Source organism: Cygnus atratus, chromosome Z (assembly GCF_013377495.2).
Source record: "Cygnus atratus isolate AKBS03 ecotype Queensland, Australia chromosome Z, CAtr_DNAZoo_HiC_assembly, whole genome shotgun sequence".
Taxonomy (NCBI): domain Eukaryota; kingdom Metazoa; phylum Chordata; class Aves; order Anseriformes; family Anatidae; genus Cygnus; species Cygnus atratus.
In genome coordinates this window covers 64631989-64647544 of record NC_066396.1, presented here as the reverse complement: position 1 = coordinate 64647544, position 15556 = coordinate 64631989, and the positions used below count along the sequence as shown (strand labels likewise).

The 15556-nt window shown below is 42.9% G+C and overlaps 1 protein-coding gene across 1 annotated transcript; it reads right to left on the bottom strand.

Annotated features, from left to right (window-relative positions):
- Positions 1-3519: 3519 nt before the first annotated feature.
- On the bottom strand, positions 3520-11218 carry PPIC (peptidylprolyl isomerase C). The gene is made up of 5 exons (XM_035567029.2): positions 10988-11218; positions 7813-7926; positions 7265-7358; positions 5463-5647; positions 3520-4087 (listed from the first exon to the last, which is right to left on the bottom strand). Exons 1-5 carry the CDS (start codon positions 11180-11182, stop codon positions 3959-3961), a joined length of 717 nt encoding a protein of 238 aa, XP_035422922.1. The 5' UTR covers positions 11183-11218; the 3' UTR covers positions 3520-3958.
- Positions 11219-15556: the final 4338 nt, after the last annotated feature.

The following is a 15556-nucleotide window of genomic DNA, read 5'->3' as shown; positions in this document are numbered from 1 at the left end:
CAGAGAGGGAGGGGGGAGGGTGAGCGAACGGCTGTGTGGTGTTTGGCTGCCAGCCGGGCTAAACCACAACAGTCCATTTGGCGCCCAACGTGGGGCCCAAAGGGTTGAGATATCGACAGATTTGACCAGAGTGTGTTAAACTAAAATAGGTATAAGTATTCGACCTGCTTAATAGTTGCTAGTCACAATGTTGATTGCCTTAATCTCAAGTCTGCTGTGCCTGTTTCCCAAACTGAGTTTTATAGCAAGTTACTTTCTGTATGTGCTCCCTGTCGTGCTGTTTATCCTCTCCGGGCCCTGGTTTAAGATTGTTATGGTACTGTGTGGTGCAACGATGGCTTATGAAATGATGAGATATCTGGTCATGACTCTAACCTGGTATTTGTACTCAGCACTGTTGTCGACTCTATACTTCGGAAACCATATCTCAGAAACTATTAGCAATTACACCTATTGCCTTTTTTCATCAGGGAGTCAATCTCTGGAGGGGACAGGGGAAGATATTTTCTCCTACCTGTTCACTCTCCCTTCCTCCTTCACCACCCTCTTATCCCCCGAGCTAGTTACGGTAGCTCTCCAAGATGTTGAATATCCTTGGGATACTCAGACCAGCATGTTCCTGTTGTTATGTCTCCTGAATGCGCTTCAGGTTTTGTTTAAGGTTAAACAACTACTTAGGAATCTCATCCAGAGATCTGTCTTGAGGCGGGATAGTTGCGAGTGGCAGGGAGTGTGGGAGGATATGGGCAGGTTTCTAGGGCAGTGGGCACCTCCAGTGTTTTGGACATTCACCCCTGAACAACTGCAAAATCCTAAAAAACTGGTAGAATGCTTGAAAAAAAGGTGTCATGACTCTGGCAGTTCCAAAGTGACACAAATCACTGTGGCGTGCTGGGGTCTGGCCTGTGCCTATCGAGCTGCAATTGATGCTACTATCAACCTGGTGACAGACCCTGCGGCCGTTCCAGCTCCAGCTCCCGCAGCCACTCCAGCTCCTGCAGCCGCTCCCATTCCTGTGGCTGGGTCAGAGAAACGAACTGTAGCAGTGCAAGTTGCCCCTGCAGAGGGTACTCCAACCCCTGTGGCAGACCCTGTGGCTGGGTCGGAGAAACGAACTGTAGCAGTGCAAGTTGCCCCTGTAGAAAAGGTGAAAAAATGGTATAGAGACTCAGGTCGTTTAGAACGCAGGAAGTCTTCTGCTAGGTCTAGGTATGGAGAAGACGGGGCTGGGCCATCAAATGTGCAGGAGGATGAAGATGAGGATGAGGATGCCGAAAAATCAACAGTAACTACCCGAACCCTATACCAGCGTGAGCTACGAGATGTGCGAAAAGATTTTGGTCGCTGTATAGGTGAACAGCTTGTCACCTGGCTGCTCCGGTGCTGGGACACTGGAGCCAATGGTGTGGAATTAGAGGGCAGGGAAGCCAAGCGGTTGGGATCCCTTGCTAGAGATGCAAGCATTGACAAAGCAATTGGAGATGGAGCACGATCTCACAGCCTCTGGAGGCGTCTCCTGTTAGCTGTGAAGGAAAGGTATCCCTACAAGGAAGAACTTGTATGTCTACCAGTCAAGTGGACCACCATGGAGAAGGGAATCCAGTACCTGAGGGAATTAGCCGTACGGGAGGTAATTTATAAGGACCTAGACGACGCATAAATATCCACAGATCCAGATGAAGTCCAATGTACACGACCCATGTGGCAGAAGTTTGTACGGAGTGCACCATCATCATATGCCAGCTCATTGGCAATAATGACCTAGAAAGAGGATGAGGAACCCACAGTGGGTGACATGGCTAAACAACTCCGGGAGTACGAAGGAAATCTCTCCTCTTCCCTACAGGCCTGTGTCTCGGCTGTGGAGAAACTCTCTGAAGAGTTCCACCAACTTAAAGAGAATTTATCTTCCCCCCCACCTGAACGAACCAGTGGCCACCAACTAAAAGAGAATACTTTGGAGAAACTTTCCGAAGAGGTCCACCAACTTAAAGAGAGTGTATTTTCTTCCCCACCTGTACAAACCAGTGTCTCGACTATTAGGGGTAAACGTTCATCCGTGCAAAGAAGACACATTATTATTATTAATACTATTATTATTATTATTGTTATTATTATTTTCCTGTCTTAATAAACTGTCTTTATCTCAACTCACAGGCTTCACTTTCCCGTTTCTCTCCCCCATCCCAGAGAGGGAGGGGGGAGGGTGAGCAAACGGCGGTGTGGTGTTTGGCTGCCAGCCGGGCTAAACCACAACACTGTGGCTGCAGGACTTGTTCAGGTGGTAGAGCTCTCTTTCCTGTCTGAAGGATTAACCTCCAGGAAAGCTAGCAGTGGAGAGCTATTTGGCTAAGGGAGTACAAAATGTTCTTGCTCTTATTTCCAAACACTGCTTCCTAGTGATGCTTTCTGGAGTCTTACCTGGAACATTTTAGTACAAAAAAACAAATCCACAGCACAAACTGAACAGTGTTAAGATGGAAGTCTGATTGCATAATACTAGGCAAATCTGGAGGTCCTGTTCAAGCTTTCCTCTAGCCCTGTTTTAGAGAGAGCAATCCTTCACAGGTCTTGAAAAAAAGCATCAGTATTTACCTTCAGGAGAGGCCCCAGGACTGTCGGTGATGAACCAGCAGAATTAGCTTTGTAACAACAATTGACATTATTGACATTAGGAGGACCTTTGATAAGTCCCTGCACAGAGTTTTCCTGATCACTTGCAAGTGCAGAGGGTGCCAGTAGGCAGCTCTGCAAGCATAGTGCTCACTCCTACCCTACACCATGCAAAGTCTGAACACCTCGCATGGGCTGCAGGACATCTTCCAGGAAAACAGGCGCTTCTAAGTTAAGTGGCGTGCTACCTTGGGTGCAGATGGGTGAATCCTTCACCAGATCTTGGAGCCAGCTCTTATGTCTCAAGTAAGTTCTAAAATACTGCAAATCTCAAGAGAAAAGAAGTCCGTATCTCTGATGGAAAACACTGTCTAACGCATTAAAAAGCCTAACACAACTGTCCCAAAGTGGAACCTTATGCTAACCTTGTTCAAATGCTACCAGTTAAGCTGTCAGCTTGTAAGAGTATTTAAGAAGCGTTACAAAAATAATGAATCTGAAGTTTCATCTCTGACATACAATAAAACTGAAAGAAAGTGTTTGAGCCTTACCATAGATAACATAATTAGCTATGATACAAAATCCACCATGCTGTAGAACCATGGACTCTTCTGTTTTTATCAGTGTTTAACTGATGATCTTACTTAACAATAGAAAGAACTGTTCTTCCTTGAGTATAGGATTGTATCTGAATACAGTGCTTTTTTGAAAGACAGTAGCGACATTATCTGACAAGTTAAGATTAGAGAAATTTACCACCCTGCTCAAATCTTACAACCTCATCTGAGAAGCAGCACCCCTTCACAGTTTGTAGAATCAACTGAAGTGGAAAAAAAAGGTCTCTGGTGGAAAAAACAAACAACATCAACACCAACACCAACAAAATTAACAAAACCCTCTTCAGTATTCATTTGAAATCCAAGTTTATTTATTCAAAACATTTTATTCCCCCACCCCAAGAAATGTATTTAAAAGAAGCTGATACTTTTACAGAAAATAACATTTTCAGTTGAAAAGGTGGAAACAAAAATTGCAAAAATTTCCAAAGAAAACAAAATGACTGTTTCAAACCTTGAAAAAAAAACAGAGGTACTTCTAAAATTTTCATGAGAGACCTTTTCTGCAAGATTTAGGATTTAGCTGAATATGTCTTGATTTTCAAGGTGTAACAGGTCCATCAAATTATTACAGAAACAGCCCTATCTATTATATACGTGGCAAATGATAAGCATTGTCTACACATAGCCTCATGTGTTTTAAGGAGAAAACTCAATGCATAATCGAGGTCAGTCAAAAATTTGGGCCCCGAAGAATTAAATTTTACTTTCCATTTCAACTGTTGGTCTCACCAGCCATCTACTTCAACTACAAATGGCTCTTTTACAGCTATTTTGCCGCTGTTCACAATCACACAGTCTTGAAGGGGGCGGTCATGTTCATCTGTCTGCTGAAGTTCTATTGAGTGCACCACAGACTGTGTGAAAAATAAAAATAAGAAGTTCTGTTTAGTCACAGAAATGCCAATGGCTCAAGTCTGGCACCAGGTAAGCACCCGAGGGCTCCTAGCATTACTGTTTATTAAGCAACATCTGAACTGAGACCTTTCCCCTGTTTAGTTCCCACTGACACTTTTTTCCACATTACCAGTTGTGCCACTCTGGAACCCACACAAAGTTGGCAGAAGCACATGGAAGGCTGTTTGCCCTTCTATAAAAAAAAAAAAAAAGCCAACAAAATATTACGAAGGAGCAGCTAAAAATATCCTTTCAGCTGATCAGCCTAGAGCATACAGAGTCTTATCTGAGGTCTATGAGCAGAAACTGAATCCAGAGATCATAAAGGATGAGTGGTAAATGTTCTTCTGATCCTACATCACAACTGGGCTTACAGAAATCTGATGGCTACTTTTACCTTCAGTGTAACTGACACACAGATTTTAAGTGCAGTATACCATGCCTGCCAGTCAGACAGGCAGAGGCCTCATGTTAGGTAACTAATTAAAGTAGTATTTTTAAAGGACAAAATTCAGTTAGAAATATTGACTATCTGTCTTTGGATATCTGCCCATTAATCTAACTAAACTAAAACTTAGTCTAAATCTCTCCTCAAAATTTTTCAGCTACTACTGTAGCTCATGAGGACTGAATTCAATACGCAGGAGGGGATGGAGGAAAGTGTTCTGATGAGATTTTCAAACTCCCCACAGAACTGATCAGTGCAGCAGGTCATGTTTCCCCATTTATTTCAAAACATAGATTAAATGGAGCAACTCAAAAGGAGAAGCGTAATCAGTTGGAAATAATATTTTTAAACTTAAATATTTTATTTGCAATGATATATTTGATCGGTTTTGCTGCTACGTACATTTTGAGGATATTAACCATAGATTTCTTCCTTTCTAAATAGATCTGAATATATGTTTGTATACTTTACATGCACATGCTTCTAAAAACTCTATCAATGAAAGTGTTATCCATAATTAGCACATGCTACAAAATTAGATTTTAGCTTGTAGAAGTACGATTATTTCATGGCTAGCAGCATTACTACAAGGGGGACCTCGCTTACTCTGTTCGTAATCTGCAAAGGTGTCAGTGCTGATTTCAGTGATTTGTGGTCTGAAACAAGAGATGTGAAAGCCAAAGGGATGATTTAAGTTTCCATTTCTGTAATCATCTTCTGCTATTTCTTTCAATTCTAAATCTCCCGGCTTCAAGCTCTTCACATTGTTTTCTACCATGTGCACATTAGATTAACAACAAGCTGTCTTGAACAATTGAGGGCAAGTTATGCTAACACAGATATTGTGCAGATATTCCTCAATTAATCTTACCATTACTTTAACTTACCATTCCATCAAGGACTTTGCCAAATACTACATGTTTTCCATCTAACCAAGAAGGCTTTGTCACACTGATGAAAAACTGGGATCCGTTGGTATCTGGGCCAGAATTAGCCATGCTAACCCATCCAATTCCATAGTGTTTGAGCTTGAAGTTCTCATCTGGAAATTTTTTTCCATAGATGCTTCTTCCTGTGATAAAAAAATAAAAAATAAATATAAAAAAAAATCTCCAAGAATGGGGAAAGCAAAGTACAAATTCAAGATCTCAAGATTAAAAGATCTAAGATACAAAATATAAAGATTAATGAATTAATGAATTTGAGTAAGTCCAGCAACATCACTGTTGCATCATCAGTGATTCCGTAAACTGAAAGCATTTTATGTGTAAAAAGTAAGGTAAGATAAAACACCAGATATAAGGAGAGAATATTTAAAGCTGACCATGCCTCTGAATTTAACAAGCAAACTCAGTATCTTCAAAGGTCCTCCTAACATACAGCACTGAACAACAGCATACTTCAACCTCTTCCACAAATTTAAATTACATAATTATAGCCACTAAAAATAAAGTCGCCATATTTTGTGACAATTTTAGTATTTCCTTTTACAAGATTTTCCTCCTAATATACAAAATTACTTCAGACATGTTTGGGAATGTATAGAGACCAAAGGGAAGCTAGCCTAAAAGACTCGGTGTGTACTTGTACAAACATTACGTAAGGATTTTGATGTTTTAAAATAGTTTAGAATAAAAAGCGTTAGTCATGTTTAAACCACCACCGCTTTGAAAAGAGAACTCTGTTGCATTCTTTATTTGTACAGTGCCTTGCACAGTAGGGGCACTGCTCCCAACAAACTGCCAGATGCTATCCCAATAAACAGTATTAGCAGGCAAACAAACATTGCCTACCTTTAATGCTAAAACTGTGTCTTTGGTATTTTAGCCTTCCCCATTGTTCGCTGCAAGGAAAAGGAATGTGTGTTTTCCATTCTGTCCCAGCGGGGAAATCACTAACACTGTATGCAGACAGTTCAAATCGTAGCGCCTGAAGAATATGTGTGTAAAGGAAGAGAAGAAATCAGAAGCCAGAATGCATGCAATGCAAGAGATGCTGCACTAGGACTGCCCTCAGTGGGCTGGCTGAACTGCTCTTCCAGAGGCTCAGGAGGCAGAAGTTTTAATTTCAGAAGAAAAAAAAAGAGAGAGCAAGACCCTCATTTCCTAATTTCTCTATCCCTGCTTTGAAATTCCCTCCCACAGCACATTTCAGAAAGTTCCACAGAAATGGCTGAGCTAAGGACAGAGAGGACAAACTATGCCTCCCCTACCTGCCTTCTCTCTATGCGCTTCCACTCTTTCATCACAGATTAGTTTTCTGCAGGTTGACTTGAACTGGTTCATGTATACATGCAGTGACTGCCTCAGGGAAGAAGCACTGCCGCAAAGCCAGAGCAGGGGAAGGTAGAGATGTTCATCTTTTGGAGACAGGATGCTGTGAGAGCTGCTCAGCTGCTCAGGGGGCTCCAACCCACCACGCAAAGCCATGCTGCTTGAACGGGGACAAGTCAGACAGAAGAGAGCTATCTGCAAAATTTTAGGACAAAGGAAGCTCTACATGTAATCTGGTAATCCAAATAGTTTCAGCTTATGCTCCAAGATGCTTGGAAAAGTACTAGATGCTTCCAAAACAAATGTTTTCTTCATTTATGGGAGTTGAAAGAAAGAAAGAAAATGTTGTTTTGCCCATCTTTTCTGTAGGCATTTGAAGAAAGGAGAGGGAAACTGACAGATACTGAGTGTGTTACCTCCTGATCCATCTCCAGCTGTGAAGTCCCCTCCTTGAATCATGAAGTCTTTGATCACACGATGAAATTTACTTCCTTTGTATCCATATCCTCTCTAAGAAAATGAAATAAATCTTTTAATGACTATAACATACAGTTCTATATGATCATATGGAAATAAGCGTATGGTGAATCATCCCGTCAGAGAATACACCACCACCTGAGAGAAATATTGGCAAGAAACAAATTGAAGTGAGATGCTGGTGAATGCAGCTGGGGTGCAGTGCCACAGAGCAGGTATCTTCACCTGACCACAGTGCCTCCATATGCTAGATCTGCATGGTAGGGACAAACTGAGATGCTGATACCCAACTTCTCATAATTACATCTTGTGAAACATCCTGCAAGGACTTTTGTGCCTTACGCAGCAGAGCACAGCCTCAGGGATGGCTCTCCTGCACTGACCCCACTGAGTTAAAACAGACAGTTCACAGCTGAACTGGCATTTAACAAGTGTTTATTTCCCATATCCAAACTTTAGCACACGGTGAAAAAAACTGCAAACCTACTTCTCCAGTTGCCAGTACAATGAAGTTCTCCACAGTTTTGGGGACAACCTTTCCGAACAATCCAATTGTAATTCTGCCAACATCTCTGTCTCCAATCTTCACGTCAAAGAAGACCTAGACGTTTTTGTGAAGAGAACACAAGAGACACAAACATGAGTGCAGCAAAAAGACCAAGCTTTTCAAAGTGCACAACAGTAAGAAACAGCCTCTGGCGGATCTATATTAATAGCATCCTTCAGTCCCTGAGGGTGCTGTTTTCCTTCTAGCTACCAAAACTAGATTAGGCAAACTGTCCGAGAACTGGTGACTACACATTTCATTTCTAATTGTTTTTAAGGGCTCAATGGCATTGTTATATCACAGGTTTGAAGGTAAGACTCAGGAAGCTTTTTCCCAGACATGCATGTGTTTAAAGACATATGGAAAACGTGAAATAAGAAAGGAGGTAAGAAGAAAAATGCTGCCATTCCAGTGTCATAGTGACAAAGAACTATAGTGCCAACGTGTCCCACAGATGATAGTTTGCCATCCACTCGCAATCTTCACTGTTTTAGGCATTTGTATGTATGTGATTAAGTAGAGGGGAAAGCCTACAACTCATTAAATTGACAAACAGCGGGAAGAAAACCCTACTGCTGCAGCAACATGTCACTTTGCCACATAAGAATTCAAAGCTGCCCAGAGAAATAACCAGGCTACACTAGGTAGCTGACTGCCTAAAGTCTTCTATGTACATGTTGCTAAAAAAGCATACTTGGAACAGACAAAAGACTTAAAAGGCATTTTAATATAGTTCAGAATATCTGAAGGCATCACTGAACGTGCAAAAATGTTCCAACAATTACTGAAAACAGGAACAGCTGTCAGGAAATGAGGCATTTTGAAGTTCTGAAAAAGTTACATAAAAACTATTACAACTTCTAGGAAATGGCAATGTGTATTCCTATGATGTGGTATTTGCTGTTCCTTGTGGCACTCGACCAAATATTACTTGTCTGCAACTCTAAGAAATTAGTTCAATAATGATAATAAATGACCAGAGGCTCTCCAATGTGAATGTCTCTTTCATGCTCCCCTACTAAACATTTCTACTGTTTCTTGATCTTCCATGTGGTTTTGACTGTTTAACTTTTGGCTAACATTATAAAAGCTACATACAAAAATAAAATAAAATTCCTTCTGGTACACCTCATTCATTTCCTTGGCACTTGGCACTAAATAACATAGTTCTTAGATGTGTGGCTCCCGAAGTATTAACAACAAACTTTCACTGATTTCTTGACATCCTTATAAGTATACCCCTCTGAATTCTACCATCAGGACTCCCTAGCTACGGGTTATCTACCGCCTGTGTAGGTGTTCTAAGCACACCTCATTTTCCATGGAGATGTTGTCCAGGTACAAGGCTGCCTGAAATACGTGAGCATCTGGCAACACAACCAAGGCTACAGAACGATGCCCTCAGGTAGGAGCAATATCAAACGCTTCCACAGAGCCCAAAGATGTATCTTAAACCTAACCCAGGCAGGAGGCCTCACAGATGGCAGTGCTTCTTGGCCAAGCAGCAAGCCCCGTACTTCCACATCGCATTGCTTCAGCTTATTCTGCATTTGTGAACAGCAAGTTCCTGGCTTCCCATTCACACCCCACACACCTGTTCTACCTGCTTGGTATTTGGAAAGCACTGCGCTTCCTAATTACACACTGCAAAATGTGCCTGTGCATATCTCCAGTATGTCATGTTTGCGTTGAGAAGCCATGTTCTCCTAAGCAAATCTCCTTCAGTTCCCTGAAAAATCGATGGCACACTTAGTGAGTTAGCACAGCAGTCCCAAATTTCCAAAAACACATGGCCAGAATCTTCACTGAAAACTCTCAGAAAACAAACATGATGTGTCTGATTAATATTTATATAAATATTTAATATTGTTTACAATAAAAATTGTTTAAATAAATTGTTTAAATAAATTGTTAATTAAATAAATTGTTTAAATAAAAATTGTTTGCAGGCTGGTTATGGTGTACATACCCATACATGACTGGGAGAAAAGGATTTACATCAAAATGAAAAAAAGACAAATAGTGTTAAATAAGAGGGGAAAAATTTGAGAAAAAAAAAGTTGACTGTTGAAGAAAGGTCTCATGATTTCTGCTGACCAGGTAACATGATGACAAATGAAACAAGCTCCTGATAAATGCAGCATATTGCATGTGGAAAAACGACTGTATGGCCGCAGTGAGGGGAGCTAAAAAGGCTTCCACTCAGAAAATGCATTTGATAGTAAGTTTGACCCTGGGCTCATGAAAATCAGAGAAAGAAATGCATGTTAGAAATCATTAAAGGCGGAAGAGGGCAAGAGAAGGACACGATGGTGCAATGGCACACGTCCGCACTGCGCCTTCGCACCCTGGGTGCTGCACGTAACGCCGGCTCCTGTCGCAGAGTGACACCACCAACCTAGAAAAGGCAGAGAAGAGGGCAGCAGGGATGCTCGCAGATCTGGAGTGCCTTCCACAGGGGGAAGATTAAATAAAATCCTGGAAGAGAGAGAACTGGCACAGTACAAGGAGCTCTGTGAGGCTCTGAAGGTGACAATCCTCCACGTCCCTCAGCGCAGGAACCGAGAGAGGCATACGGCGAGACCCCAGGGGGCGGTGGGTAGAAGCAAAGTACTTTATGTGAGACCAAATCGTGCAAGGCATTAATTGAAGATAACTTGCGGGGGGAGGGGGGGGGAGGGGGGAGAGGAAGGGCGGGGGAAGCAGTCCCTGTCCCCTCACAGCGAGTGCGACCCCCCGGCCACCACCGTGCCGCCCCACTCGTCAACCTGAGGCGTGCCGGCGGCTGAGGGCTCTCCAGGACCAATAATTAAAACAAACCAACTGGTGAAAGGAGAAAGTTACACCATTTATCCCTCCCCCCCTTCTCCAGCGGCCTCCCCCCCCCCGCAGCCCGGGAGCAGCCAGGCGCCGGGGCCCAGCCCCGCAGCACAGCCCCGGGGGCTGCGGCCAGGCTCGACCCCCCCGGCCTCACCGCCCCAACCCCGCCGGGACGGGATGGGCACGGGGCTAGCAGGGAAATCCCCGCGGTGCAGGGAAGGAGAAGGGAGGGAGGGAGGCGCCGCCGCAGCCCCGGGGCCACCCGATCGGCCTCGCCTGCCGCCCGGCTGCTCACCTTGGCTGTCACGCTGGGCCCCCTCCTCCTGAATCCCGCAGCCGCCGGGGCCAGGAAGCAGAGGCAGGCGATGGCGCCGAGCACCGCAGCCGGCCCCCCGCCAGCCATGGCGCTGAGGGGAGCGCTGCGGCGCCTGCGCTCGCCGCCGGGCGGCTCCTCCTGAGCCATGTGGCGGGGGGGGTGAGGGTCACCCATCTGCCTTGCGGCCGGCGGTGGCCCTCCTTAGCTTCTGGGGTGTGTAGGGGAGGGGCGGGGCGGCACAGGGCTGTGAGGAGATGGTGGCGCTAGGGGGTGGATTTGGTGGTGCCCTTTGGGTTTAGGGGCTCTGCTGGGCACCCCTGTGAGCGGCCCCAGCGCTGAGGAGACGCACCAGAACAAGTTCAGCAAACTGATGTCAGGGACCTCAATGTCTCACCCACCAAGATGGGGATCAGGGATCCTAGTGTAGCAAACTGCTCTAGCTTTGACACTGACCTGTCATCTTCTCAAAAGTCTTTTGCATTCAGGATCTGACCTAAACAGCGATGTGCTGACAGTCCCAGAAAAATCTGCAAGCTGTAACATGATGAAACGTGTGGCCTCCGAAATTCCACCTTATGAAAGAAAAATAATTGACACATACTAACACGCTGCAGTCAAGAGGTTGACAGTGGCATACGTGAGGATATTCAGGATCAAACTGGGTAGCTGTGCTGCACAGGCTGTATGGCACAGCCCCACGACAGAGCCTGGAACTGGTTCAGAGCTGTCCTGGAGCTGGAGAGCAGTGCTGGAGGAGCAGGGCAGGCTCCTTGCCGCTGCGGCTGCGCTGCCATCGCTGCCAAGCCCTGCTGCTTGACGCTAGGCCTGCATCAGCAAGTAGCAGAGCCAGATTTGTGGGGCACCGTGCTTGGTGCTGAACAGCTGATGTGTGCTTTTCTGGTGGTCTGTCTGGTTGACTGAATGCTGACTCACATCTGAAGAGCGTTGGGCAACATGTTTTCTGGTGTAGTTTCATCTGAAGGGAATCCAGCTGGTGCATGCCAAGGCCTCTCTGCAGTGGGAACCAAAGCACGATAAATGGAGATGTTGGAGAGATCCACTGCAAAAGTGTTCACCTGATCCCACCTACAGAGTACCACAGACGTACCCTAATGCACATCTCTGATTCCACATCAGTCACTGACACATTTTTTTGTCTGGGATGTCACTTTGCTGCTGTTATCGATTCTGCCCCGTGTGTAACTGCACTAGTACTCCTGAGTGCAATGAGATTTCTCATAAGGTGACTCCAGCAAAAACTCAGTTGTCAGGCACAGCAAAGAGGGGTTTTCAGTGGTCCCACATTATATAGTACACTGAGTGATTATCTGGTGTAACTTATGCCTGACTCGGATAGATCCCCTGCTCTCAACAGAAGTAAAATATCTATGACTGGAACTCGTGGGTCAAAAACTAACCCAGACCAGACTAATCTAGGCCTCAGATTTTGCACCTGACCTATACAGTGGGTGCTTTCCTTTTGTAAAACTGAGGGCTTTACTGAAACCCTGCCTGCACTGACTAACTTTCAGCACTGGGGGATATGGGGCTTCAGGGCATGGTTCAAGACAGTTACCCAGTCTCTCTTTAGCTAATTACCTGTTTGTCTTAGTGCTAAAACAAAACTAATTCATATATACATAGGTGATAGAAGTACTTTGGTCCTGTTGCTAACGGTTGCTGTACTTCCCATATTCTTTAAATCTGAAAGCAGACCTGGAAATATACTGTCTTATGCCAGATTATTCTATATGTTAGTGCACTTTTGAAGAGTATGTGAATGTGAGAGTTTGCTCATAGTAAACTGAGTGTTTGTTTTCTCTGCCAGTGTGTTAAGGTACTGAGAATTTAGAATTATGATTCTGTTTCATTGCACCATCACATAATGGTGTTTGACTTTCTCTGGAGCAAAGATTTACAACAGAAATATAACAAAATCCAAAGATTTACTGACATTTGCAGTATCTGGGTATAAACTTTATTTGTATGATAACGTAGTTCTTTAGATAACGAAGTAGTTAAGGATTTTAGCTAAATAGTTTGCAACCCACATATGTATCTAATCACATACATCTCAAATCATTAAAATTCAGAAGATGAAAACTTACCATTTTCCTCTCTCTTTATCACTGCAGCCCACTGTTATTACAGTTGCCTATTTAGTATTTATCTGCTCTGAAGATGTATCTTTATACCAATGAACAAATAGTACAGACTGTGGCATGTTCTGAGGAGTATGATGAAAATGGAAAAAGCTTACTCTTAGAACATATAGGAGGGCATGTTAATATTATTCAATACTTTGAAGGTAATGTTCTTTGGTTTAAGGGTGAGTAGGGAAAGACCTACAAGGGACAGAGCATTTCTGATAGTACAGATTTATGCAAGTCATGAGGAAAATATTGACAGAAAGGTAGGAAAAACTGGAGTAGTTACTAATTCTACATCCTGAATCTAAAAGAAGAGAAGTAATAGCTGATGGGACATTCTCAGAACTATTCAGTCATATTAGTAGACTGGTTCAAATCATGACGTGCAGAGGAACAAGCAAAGAGCTAGAAAGACAACAAGGAAGAGATGGTTTGGCTAGCCAGCTCCATCTAATACTTTTAATATGGAAGGGTGCAAGTATGCTGAACAGTGCTATCCAGAGTACTACCTAAAGTTCCTTTTTACTCCCCCTCAGTAAAAATATTAGTGTTTGCAAGGATTTCTTTTCTGTTCATTGAGGTGTAAATATGTTTTATTTTGTACAAGATGGTACGTGGGGTGGGAAGAATGAGATGAGCGCCTCATAGCACTGAAGAGATTTGAAAACAGCAAGATGAAGCAGTACCTGGTTTACATTATTTTGGAAAGTTTATGCACGATAGTGATAATTTTTGGAAGAAGATAAAACGATGTTGAAATGGGAAATCTGTAGAAAAGACAGAAACTTAATATGTTCAATGAATAGTCAATATGACATGGAAAATCTTTTTCTGAGGCTAAAACAAGAACTACATGTTCTTTTTTTAAGGAGTTTGATGTTGTGATTACCAAACTGAAGGTAGACAAAATTCTGACAAACAGGATTTTTAGTACCTGGAAAGAAAGAAATACATAGAATTAAACTAAGGAAAACTTCACTCAGAGAAGGTTTAGGCTAGATATTAGGAAGAAATTTTTAACTGTGAGTATGGGCAGTCTGGCTGGAGACATGGAGCCTTCCTAGAGAATGGAACAGTCTTCCTGGAGAGGTGGTTGATGGCCCGTGCCTCGCCATTCAGGAGGCATTTGGTTGGCACCCTCAGTGACATGCTTTAACTTTTGGTTAAACCTGAAGTGGTCAGGCGGTTGGACTCAATGATCTTTGTAGGTCCCGTCAAACTGAACTATTCTAATTCTAACGGCCCAGCTCAAACTGGGAAATAATATTTTTTAAAAATATGATTTCTTTATTTCTCTGATTTATTATTCAGAACTATCTTCAAGATTTTGCAAACTCTTTGCAAAAGCAGACTTAGTACAGTCTGTTGAGAACTACACTGAACTCATGGTGGATATGCACAAGCACCGTTTCTCTCCATCTATAAAATACAAAATCAGAGGAGGATCTACAACAGGAGACCATTCTATCCTCTTCCATCCTCCCTAGGCATGAACAATTTGTTCACCTCTTTGGTGCAGCTGATTTGAAGACTGCTATCATTTCTCCCCTCAGTTTTCTTTTCTGTAGACTAAACAACCCCAATTCATTCAATCTTTCCACATGGGTCGAATACTAAAGCAGGCGTCATCTGGCTGTGTAGCTTTTAGCTGAAATATTACCTCTATCCTTAAATTCGAGTGGAAGTTACAGATAAGCACTTTTTTTTTTTTTTACTAAGTGACAAAAGGCTGTTGTGACAAAAATTACATTGCCCATTAAAAGAATGTGTTAAAACTGTCTTGTGCTTGTAATATTGTTCACAGGCTGTTCTGTATTTTAGTGCTAGCAGATATACACTATTTAGGTGCTTGTTGTCTTCTGAAGTAATCAAGCCTTTAAAAGAGTAAATGGCTACTGGCTGACAACCTTCAATTTAAGTAATAGTATTTGTAATGAGGTGTTTCATTGCTTCTGAGGGGGTCTTTACCGTTTTAAATGGGTACAGAAGAGAGATATATTAAGCGTATAGCATCTGACAGCTTTTGATTTCTAGTGTTAGTAGCATTGGCAGTAATTCTAGCACTTCCTTTCAGCTCTATGGCATTTCAGTGCACTATGATTTATGGTAGTGATACAGAAATATTTCATATCCAAACTGCTCTAGTATATCATGTTATACAGGTAAAAAGAATTCAGGGCATGACATACGTAATAATAATGCTTTATGGGTCTGTAGGCACTTTCATCAATGTTAACTGCCTGACAGCTGCCAGGATAAAACTTGGAGTAAGCACTGTGTTCTGTAAGGCTGCTGTAACTGAGCTTTTATGATTATTTCCTCACTCTGAAATAGGTTTTTGATTCTCTGACCTGAATCACTGAAAGTGTGTCATCATTACCAGTCTCAGCCTTGGGCC

Excerpts from the sequence above, each read along its gene's own strand:
- PPIC (XM_035567029.2), bottom strand. The coding sequence starts at position 11,182 with ATGGGTGACCCTCACCCCCCCCGCCACATGGCTCAGGAGGAGCCGCCC. Across the intron at positions 7,359-7,812 it reads TTGTACTGGCAACTGGAGAA|AGAGGATATGGATACAAAGG; the intron begins GTAGGTTTGCAG and ends TCATTTTCTTAG. Across the intron at positions 4,088-5,462 it reads GCAAAGTCCTTGATGGAATG|TCTGTGGTGCACTCAATAGA; the intron begins GTAAGTTAAAGT and ends TTTTTCACACAG.